The sequence below is a fragment of the Polistes canadensis genome, unplaced genomic scaffold (genome assembly GCF_001313835.1).
Source record: "Polistes canadensis isolate GaletaPanama2010 unplaced genomic scaffold, ASM131383v1 scaffold_17, whole genome shotgun sequence".
Lineage (NCBI taxonomy): Eukaryota > Metazoa > Arthropoda > Insecta > Hymenoptera > Vespidae > Polistes > Polistes canadensis.
Window position 1 is genome coordinate 360,593 of NW_014569564.1, and position 11,844 is coordinate 372,436.

The 11,844-nt window shown below is 28.1% G+C and overlaps 1 protein-coding gene across 1 annotated transcript; it reads left to right on the forward strand.

Annotated features, from left to right (window-relative positions):
- Nucleotides 1-4,373: 4,373 nt before the first annotated feature.
- Nucleotides 4,374-11,446, forward strand: LOC106793741. The gene is made up of 4 exons (XM_014760916.1): nucleotides 4,374-4,474; nucleotides 9,286-9,340; nucleotides 10,821-10,979; nucleotides 11,247-11,446. Exons 2-4 carry the CDS (start codon nucleotides 9,296-9,298, stop codon nucleotides 11,433-11,435), a joined length of 393 nt encoding a protein of 130 aa, XP_014616402.1. The 5' UTR covers nucleotides 4,374-4,474; nucleotides 9,286-9,295; the 3' UTR covers nucleotides 11,436-11,446.
- The last annotated feature ends 398 nt before the right edge of the window (nucleotides 11,447-11,844 follow it).

The window sequence follows — 11,844 nt, forward strand, 5'->3', positions numbered from 1 at the left end:
TTCTGATTTACACCGTATATGATGATATACTAATAATCATTTATAAAAACAACGCGAAAAAAAAAAAGAAAACAAAAATAATAAAGTATCATTCACCTATGTAAATTTCGTATTCCTTTAAATCTCTCATTTAGAATAAGAATTACGATCATTCTAAAATAAAAAGAAAAAAGGTCAGAAAACAAAACAGATCGCGAAATTGGATCTTTAAGATTTCATCGTCAGCGAGGACACTTTAACCTTAGATGTCGAAGAAAGGACAGCAAAAAAATCATCTTCTCGAAGGAGATCACTTGTCCAATCTCATCTGATGCGTTTCTACGCGATCATAGAAAGCGTCGAGCAGCTCTCGAAACGATCGCATAGAAATGGGGTATCGAATCGTTGGGGTGGATTTCTCGATTACCCGAAGTCACTGACTTTTATTGCTACTCCAGTCTACCACTCGAATGGAACCCGACGTCTTCCTCTTCCTTTTCCCTTTCCTAAACCAAAACCCCCCTCCCACCCCTCCTTCCCACCTCATCTCTCTCATCTTCTATTTCTTCTTCTTCTTCTTCTGTCATTCCTTTTCTCTTGGAACGCGACATACTACTCCTGGGTCACTTCGTCGTCCCTTGCCCTAAATCACCGCGTAGTGACTTTTTTTATGGCACCTATGTCGCTTTCGAAATTCTACCGTGGCAGGAATAACGTCTTGGTGAATATTGCTCGGTGAGAATATCGGTTGGGATGAATCTTAACGTCTTCATCGTTTCAAAATAAGGAAAAGAATTTTAACAAGTATCGACGTAGATACACGTGTCAGTTATATATCATCGAGAAATATCTACTTGTCAATATAATTCGAGAAATTATTTTCTTATTGGATCGCGCGGACGATGTAGGAAATAACACAGGTGTCATTTTATTTCGTACAATTTCTTCCTTATAGATTCTAATATGAATTAATAAAAGAAAAAAATTGAATAATATTAAAATATTAAGATCGGTAATAATTATAGATATTAATGGCGTTTACGTTGAATAATAGGATTAGAGTAACAAGAACGAAGTAATTGTAAAAAAATCATAATTTGTAATTAATAAAAGAAAAAGAAAAAAGAGGTCAGGTTGGCAAAGTACAGGGTGACTTAAATTAAACAAAGGATGAACATTACATGGACGATTTCATTTTAAATTTCGGAAAAGAAGTTTTGTAGAGCAGACGGGAGTGTGACAAGGCAAAGCGTTATACACTGCCCTCGGAGCATTGTCGGCAGTATAATGTCTTCCTTCCCGCGTTCGTCCTCGTCGTCCACAGCAGCAGTCCGTACATTCCCGAGAGGGTCCTACATCCAGCAGGATGATAAATAAATTAGCCACGGAAATGTTGCAAGTTATTACAGGCTAGACCATATACATATATATATATGTATGCACATATATACATATATGTACATATCATATATATATATATATACATACGTAAATACATACGTATATACAACGTACGAGTTCACCCTGTCTATTCGGAAAATAGAGAAACGTTCATGTCACTTAAAGTTTACTTGTTCCACGGTTCCTCGCCTTGAAAAGCTCGTTACCTAATTTCTCAAGTCCGTGTCAAGAAAAAAAAAAAAAAGATAGAGAAAACAAAGCGAGAAAAGAAAACACACACAAAATTCTTCCATAAAAAGTAAAAAGAACAAATGGAAAGGAAAGAAAGTTTTGTTGCATCGTGCTGCGCTTCATTAGCGGCGGTAAAAAGCTTCGGTGAGTTCTTCCAGTATAAAAAGAAACGTTATAACGAAGGAACGTGAAATTATATTGTTATCCAAGAAAAAGACAAACTTTCTTTCAAGCCGTCTTACTTTTCTTGCGAGTTGTATATTTATATTTTTTTTTTTTCTATAGTTTTTCTTTCAACATTTTTTAAATTAATAATAAAAGAATAGTCGATGTCCATGTCTGGACGATAAACGAATTCTTTTAATGTTTTCTGACCACTATAAATATCAACTATTGACTACAGTTACCATCTTGATATGTAGTTTCATTTTCTATCGATCGGTGACGCTGCTGTAGCCTACCACGAAATAAAACCATAACATGATACCAACTATCGACGTTTCTAACTTCTAATTTAATTGATCGATCTCGACCATGTAGATCTTTTGTATATATATATGGAGTATTAATATATATATATTGTCAATTCCCGTAAATGTGGTAAAACTCATTAATAAAGTAAAAGGACAGAGGAAGTTACTTTACCCGTTGAGCGTAAAGTATTGTGCGCAATCGGTTAAATATGAAACTGAATCATGCGACATGTTATAGATACAAATAAAATCGGGAAACAAAATATATAAATATATATTACAAAATTATATAAACTGTATTATATAATATATTTTATAATAACTAGAATAATTATAATTAATATATGTATATTATACTTTTATAAGAATATTTTTAATTATACATTTCTCAATGCTTTAACGGGAGAATTATTACCGCCTCTTGTCTTGATTGAAAAAATTGTCGCGCATGCGCATAACTAACAAACCTATCTGGCAAAAATAAGAGAATGATATTGTCTGCAGCGTCATGTTTTCGAACTTTTTCTGACTCAACTGACAATACATATACATATAATACTACTAACACGTATAATTTTTTATACGTTTTGTATAAAAAATATTTTATATAATATATTTTTTATTTACATATTTACCATGTGTTATCAGAATTTAATAAATTATTTGCGCGTTATTTTCTTGAATCTCTATGATTTTTGTATGCACTATTATATAAGAAAATTAGTAATTAAAAGGTTCTACACTACTCTGACAATAGCTGAATTTCAAATTTGATCAATATCGATAAATGATTGTATTTAAATTTAACGGGTCGGCTAGACTATATAAAGATACAAGCAGCATAGGAATTAGTAGATTATTAGATTATTGGATTATTATTAGATCAGATTGTTGTATGGAGTAAATTGGAGATTGGATTATGGTAAAAATTAATTGCTTTGTGCGAATCTGCATTGTAAATTGTAATCAAACTTTGTTCACACCCAAAATTATATATATTAAAACAAATATATTATTAAATCATGATTATAAGTTAATATTACATATAATTAATTGAAAATAAATGTTGTATTAGGTAAACTGAGATTATATTAATAAATAAGTACTTCGTATGTACAGATGATTTTTTTATTAAAATATAAATTTAAAAAATAAAAAAACACGAATATATATATTACGATAAATACTTAATACGATATTTTATTAAATATTAATATAATATTTGTTCTTATTTACTTATATTTTACAATCACAATATAGTATAAATATATGATATAAAAGGTTATCGTGAAACTGTTTTATTAATTCTTCAAATCTATCATCCTTTTAAAGCATTTCTTTACTAGGTAAGCAAGGTTCATTAAGTAATGTGACGTAATGAGTGCGTTCCTACACGCATACGTAAGCACGTACTCGAGCGTGCCACACATACTATCGAATGTGTTCCTGCGTTTCTTGCAGATGTGACACACCATGGTTGACGTCATACTTCTAATTAACGACGTAATATCGTTTCGAAAATATTTAACATCAAGAAAATCGATTCAAATCTCATTTTTGTATGTCTCCCAAAATATATTGTTGCATAATAAATAACAATTAATTTACCATAGTTATTTCTTATAAATAGAAACGAAATCAAAATTACATACATATCAATACGAAACATAGAATGTAATAAATATTTTTAGTCTAAGAAAATAGAAAAAACAGAAAGATTAGAATGAATGAATGTACGTTATCAGAATGATTGCAAATATTTAAAGAATATTTTTTTCGCATTATTTCGTTATCAAAACTTATCGTTAAATTATATATACATTTTTACTCACTAATATGATTCAGATTCATTCTGCGAATATATATTATTTGCATAATAAGTATTATCTATATATCTTGTAATTACATCCGCGCTTTAATAATAAAAATAAATACATTGATTAAAATGTTAATATTACAATAACATTAATTACAATCGAATTGGATCATCTAACTATTTAGATCATTTTTTTTCTTTTTTATAATTAAAATAAAATATTAATATTCTACCGGTGTATATTGGTAAATAATATTAATTGCAAAAATAAAGGATTTACATTTAAATTCACGTATTTCGTGCAGAGATAGATCCGTCATCGACCAAGATAAGATGGAAGGAGTCATTTCTTAGTCTCGATAGAACAGACTCTCCTACACACTAACACGTATAGTACATACTATGACGCGATGCTCGTAAACGCCATTGTGTTTTAGAAAATCGTATATAGCACGGCTTAAGAGGAACACTCCCGCGCGAAATTGGTTACTCGGTTACGGCGTTAGTTGCTGTCGAACCATCGTAACGTGAACAACTTTCGACGAACGCGTGAAATCCGGCCGATTCAAAACACGTAAGTATAAAATAAAAGAACTATTAAAGAATATTAATTCACGTTTTACAAGAGTGAACTTTTCAATCAATATAAAGTGGTATCTCTCTTTTATAAAAATAAAAATTTTAATTTTAATAATTAAAATTAATATATATACGTTCACAAATAAATAACATTTGTTTATTTATGTGAGTATATTATCGTTAACGTGAACGTTTTATCAAAATTCGTATATATCACAAATATTTATTCAATATCATTTGTACTATTCGCTTGAAATAACTTCGTATACACATTATATATATGTATATGTATATATATCTTTCTCTTTCTCGCTGTGGATTGATTTATAAGAAGTCAACGAAGATGCGTCGTAAGAAATCGACTTTCGCCGCATGTTTTGACGCCAGAAACCGTGGTGGTGTTGTCGCTTCTCTTTCGTTTCCGAAATATTCTTATACTACCGTCTTACGGCTGACCTGGTTTTGTGACTTTCCTTTGAAATATAAATTGGTTCCGCGATCAGAAGATGCAAAGTGTAAACCTGTTTTATATACGAGAACGCCTATCGTATAGCATGATGTATTAATAAAATAAACTAATCAAAATGTTTAAAGTTAAATATTATTATAATATAATATGTTGAGATATAAATTACTTATGAAATTTTTCATCGAAAACTTTTTATTTCAATTCAATATTAATTTTGAAATAATACATAAGTTAATGAGAAATATTTAATGATTTACATTAAATAATTGCATAATTTTTTTTTTTAACTATACGTGATAATGCTTTAATGTTATCGATAGAAAATGACTCAAAAGACGATACACGCTATTATCTATGTGCCATTTTGATCTACGCAAAGTAAACATCAAGAATTGTTTAGTTTTTTCAAACACGTACATTTTCTTATGACACGTGCCAATACAATATATGCATATGCATAGAATTTCGCAAGAGTACTCTATTTTGAATATATATATTCTATTTGAATATATATTCAAACAATTTGCAATGTATAATAATTATATAACGCTTGAGTACAGTTTGCTTTTAAAAAAAATCCTTTACTTTTTTTTTCAAAAACAAACTAACTTAATTGATACTAATCCACTCTCAAAAAAATGAACACATATACATATATATTTAATTAGTTTATTGAAAATTGAATAATATTACAATTATTTGATCAAGCAATAGTGTATATTCGTTGGGAGTGGTCAATTAAATAAAAGTCACGTCTCATTCAATTTTTAAATATAAATTGCTTTGTCATTTGTTACTTCCTCAATGCTCCTAACATCTCTCTTTTGATAAAAAAATACAAAGATGTGGTTAGAATCATAGATAATTATTTTTCATACGTTAGTTAATTTCTACTTCACGTAAAAAAAAAAAGAAAAGAAAGCAGCCTATAATAAATTATATCTCATTTTATATCGTAGAATTTCTTGTATATAATATTTTTTCGTATTATTGAAAATAATGGAATCAAAAATTGTCTGAAACTGACAATGAATATTTGTCAGTTCTAAAACATAATTATCTATTGCTATAAAAAAAACTGCTTACGACCCTGAGATGCCTACATTTCGGTATTCTTTCTCTTTGTGATCCTTCGTTTTTTATACTACTATATTCAAGGTCACACAAGCAGGTATAGCCACCCAAAGGATCAACTTCGAATATACTGATTTTGCGTCGTTCGACAATTTGAAATGAAAAAGAAATATTATGCGAAAGAGAATAGCTTGATTTAATTCAATTGACCGAATTACGTGCATATATGTATAGGGTGGAACATAAATTATAATATATCAATTATTTTGAATAATATTAGAAAATTTTATTTACACAGTTGTACGATATAAAAGAAGAAGAAAAAAAAAATTGTGAATTAATGTGATCTACTTTTTTCCTAGATGAAAACGTAGAAATAATTACAAGGTCATTTTCATTTCTTTTTCTTAAATAGAACAGCATATTACTGTTAACATTGTATGACAGCTTATAAAAATTCTAAGAAATATCATTTTATTGTCTTTGAGATATGGTCTCGAACGAAAAAAAGCACATTTTAATTGGATAATTGTAAAAGTCAAACTCATGCACGTAGAAAAAAATGATATACCATTTCATATCGTACAACTTTCGTATACAATATTTTTCAACGCTATAAAAAATAATTGAAATAATTTAGATAGACAAATTTAATGATTCACCCTGCATATAAAGAAACTTCAATTACTTTAAAAAAGATGGGAAAAAAAGCACCTTCTCTCTCTGTGGAAAAATTTAATGCGTTTAATTAGATGCACACATGCATTGGAGTCAGATTTTATTGGACGAATCTGGTTTTAATAACCCAGCATTTAATTAAAAAAGTTAACATTCCTGTAATGCACGGTCTCCGAAGGAATATTATGTTCCTTCCTTCCTATCTTTCTTTTTATTTTTCTTTTGCTTTTTTGAATAATCGGATTCAATAATTAACTAGCATGTTGCTAATCACGTTAGCAAAGTTAAAGTAATTATATTCATACATACAACGAATAACCTAGTTTTCAAGGATTCTTTTTTAAAAAAATATATAAACTGTTATTGTATCATTTTATTTGAAATATTACACATTGATTTATAGATTACAAATTTTCTCTATATTTCGATTTACACAAAAAAAAAAGAAATAAATTCTCGAATATCAATATTGATATTCTGGAATAATATTTTAAGGTAACTCAAATAGGAATGAACGGTGTTTTATTCGATTTGTTCGTGATTCGCATTGATTACTTGTATTCATCGAGTACAACACGTGCGATTATCTGCTTTTCAAACTCGTACTAAATATAAAACACTCGTTGTTTCACGCAGTGAAAAATGATTTATAAGAAACTGCTTCTAAACTATTCTTGTTTGGTCAAATAAAAAGAAACATTGTTCAGGATTCATAATTAAAATCATTATATCTTTTTTTCTATTTTTAAAACGATTACCTTGTCATCAATTGTAAAAAATATAATAATCAATATAACAAATATAATTTGTGAAATGATGAATATCTCTGTTAATAAAAAAATATAATATCTAAATATAAAATTATATTTTATATTACGATTACTGTAAAAATACAAAATTCAGTATGACATAATATTCCAGCATCTGACGCATAGTATGAGCATGCAAGAAAATACGCAATACTAAACACACACATATAAAAGATATGCATACCTCGTACGTACATAGGTATGTACGTACGATTACTAATTTCTTTTACGTTCTATCCATCTTTGGTGCCCCATGGCCATGGTGCTTCGTTCCACTGACCCAACTTAAAAGCGTCACAGTCTGACTTTAATAAAACTCGACTGGCAAATAAAAAAAAAATATGAATACACACATACATATATACCTTATCCCATTCGTTCTGTAATTTTTTATCTAGAAAGAGAGAAAGAGGAAAAGATATATATAGTACTTTAATTACGTCTCGTTTTTATATGCCGAATCTTTCCGTATCAAAAACCAAGAAAAAAAGAAAAATCTTGTTTTATGAGTACTATTTTTGTATTTATATTCTTATCATTAAAATATGATTTTTTTTAAACACCAAATATAAGAAAAATAAATTGTTGATATACGAGAGATCGGAAACCCATTCATGTCGAAGTATCGATAGTGTTATATCGTTTCCTATCGTAACGTAACTATTGATCGATTTTTTTAAACAAGTTGAATACGTATAGAAGAAGATTTATTAATAAAAGAAATTTCATTAAAATATACGAAAGATTTACAATATACGGTAAATATATATTGTTCTTATATTTGTATATATTGTATATATATATATATATATATATATATATATATACACCTTTATTCTCTATGTTTAGATTTCTTGTTGTTTATTTTTCTCGATTGAAAAGAGTTTATATACGTTCTTAAAATTGATTTTTGATCCATCAAGAGGATATACGGTCAACAATAATCGCCTCGTACCGATCATTACTATAAAAAGAACAGTATGGGAGTATAGGGTTACGTCAGTCGACCTAATACCAACTACACTTAGATTCGATCAAACTAACATAAGAGTCCAAAAAACGGTGAATTTCATTTACCGAAAAATTTAATAATTTTTCTGCGTTACTCGTTAAAAATTAAATGAAAGAAATGAAAAAAAAAGAAAAAAAAGCTGTCTTATCAGAGTATATAGTATTATCACGAATGATCGTAAAATACCGTCACCTTTGGTATCACGAAACTGCTCAACCATAGCACGTTCATATCGATCTTAAAAGTCTACCTTTTCTTGTATAAAGTCTATCAAAAATTAATAATGTTTAAGTTTTTCTTCCAAACTCATGTCCATAAGCAAAACTATTCTCTTGTTTATATGCTAATATCGAACACTATTTGTTTCCTTTTCCTTTATAATATTTTGTTGTATTGTTGCATTTAATAGAATTGATTTAACTTAATGTTTAATTGAATGGAAAGCAATTTTCTTTATTTTCCTCGTTAACAATTTTATTTTGTCGATCTGATAATAACAAACAATAGATTATATAACGGTTTCGCAAGATGCGGAAAATAAGACTCGTTAAGTCTTTCGTTTATAAAATAGTATGATTGCACGTGTGCGTGTATGTAAACAAGATTGCTTGATTGGCAAAGGTTTAATATTTCTTATGTTACTTGTGGTTAATTGTATCAATTCAAACATTGTCATAAAATTATTTTGTTCAAATTATATTTTAAACGTTCAAATAATACATCAGTAACATTATTCATATACTATTGATTTTTTTTGTTTTCAGATAAATAAAAATGGTCAACATTTCGAGGCTTACTATCATAAAGTTCTTTGAACTTGTAAGTATATTTACGACAATCTATTATATACATTTTTAAACCATCCATCTCGTGATTCATTATGAAAATATTAATTAATGATTAATAGTTATCGTAGATATAGATTTTATATTAAATATAAATTAATATAGAATTAATTTAATATATTAAAATTTTAAAATCTTGATCATACGTTTGCATAATCGATATCGTTTATCGCTATAATAACGTAATATATCTATTCCATTTATTCTGATAATCGGAAACCGATATGTTTAATAACAATAATATAACCGATACCATTAAAATAGATATAAACAAAACAACTAATCGTACACGCGCATTGAGAACTTTGTATTCAATGTCACCGTAGTCCAAAGAAGTTAATTAATTTATCCTCCAGACAGGAGTCGTTTCCTCTACTTCGAACTGATTCACTTTACTAACAGATGCGTTTATCAAAAAAAGAAAGTGACAACTCTAAAGGAAGTACTCGTTAGAAGCAGTTTGACAATTGACAATATTTCATGTCTCGTAATATTATAATTTATATCATAAATTTGAAATCTTTATCTACGATGATGATCATAAAAAAAATATTTAAACGAATATTATTTGAATTCGATTATGTGATAATACCTCGATCAAAGTTCATTCAACAAAATTATTCATAAATAATTCAAGATATAATAGTAGTCATCTTCTGAATCATTTTTCTGATAAATTTATCAGCAATATATAAAGTGCGTAATAAAATAAAAAAATCACTTGCAATTTAACGCAAGATTGGCATCCGATTTTGTATAATACGCTTACAATTATGCATACACTCACTAAGATTTTATTATATTTATGGCACCATTATTTTCTTGCTAATTAATTTAGTTGGAGAAACGTCATGAATATAACATTAAAGATGACCCAAGAATGGTATTCGAAGAAGTACATTCGTATATACATAAGTACATATATGTATGTATGTATATACGTGTCATTTCGCTTACGATTCGAGTCTGTACGATCGTCCATAATGAAAATACTTACCTGTTGCTGCACGAATAGTCTTGGAAATAGAATAAAGTTTTTAACTGGAACAAAACATTAAAAGCCCCAATGTATTATTTATAGTAATATCGATGAGTACAGTGTACTTATTTTCAATGACTTCGTTTAGTTCGCGTTTTTAAAAAAAAGATCACAGTTTTTTTTAACGTCACTTCCATTCGAATATTTTAAACTTGTACGATATATTTGTATAAAATTAATATTACACTTTGTACAATTATTATATAAAATCATTTAAATTTATAACTTTATATTATTTTACATAAATTTAATTTGAAAAAGAGTGAGAGAGAGAGAGTATTAATAATAGTGAATGAATAAAATAAATATTATTGTTCACCCATATAATGTAAGAACGTATAATTTCATATATACTTATATATATTATATAATATTGACTTTTTAGATATATATGTATGAATATTGACTTTTTCAGATCTTGGTATGCATCCTTATCGGATTGCATTATAACTCCTTTAACGCGGGAGATCAGCATACAGCTATGATCACAATGGGTACCTTTGGTGGATACCTCATTATTCTAGTTGGTTTGTTTGCTGGCAGTTTAATGGCAACTCCGGTCAACCGACGTGTGGTACGTTGAAAATAGTATCTACGGTGTATACACTCGAAGCTCTATACTACATTCATATTACTTTTTTTCTTATTTTGTTCTTTTTTTTCTTTCTTTCCTTTTTTCTCTCTTGTTTCCATAAACATTGATTTCGACGTAATAATCAATACAACGTACGTAAAATGGAAAAAACACATAATAGAAATATAAACCGTTATATATATATAATACATATACGTTGTATGTAACATTTTAATAATGAATTTATTTTTCGTTTATATGTTGTAGGATCTTTTCTTCTCGTTGATTGGTTGCGCTTTATTCGTAGCTGCTGGCGCTTTGAATATCAAGTATTTCGATCAAATTCCTTATAAATCCTCTTTTCGTGACACAGGCTTAGCGAAAGGATCCATTAGTATCATTCAAGGTGTACTTTTCCTCGTTGATGCTTTCCTTACATTTAAAGGAGAAGCTTAAAAAAAAAAAAGTGCAAACATCTTTCAACGTTATCGAGGGACTACATAGTCGGCATTCAATGATTTTAATAAATGCTGGCATATTTCGTTTATAATTAAGAAGTGTTATCGATGTTACATTTTACTGCCAAAGAAAGCTGACACTCTCTCTCTCTCTCTCTTTTTTTATTTTATATTTATATGTATATTTATATATATATATATGTATAATATTTATACGTAATGTGAATGGGTGATATATACAAAAATGGAATAGCATACACTTACAAGATNTATATATATATATATATATATATATACATATTAAATAATTTGCGTTTCATAAAATGAAAACGTCAAGAAACGAAGCTACGCTTATTATTAAATCACAAATAAAAAATAGACTGGAGGTCGGACGAAATATATTGAAA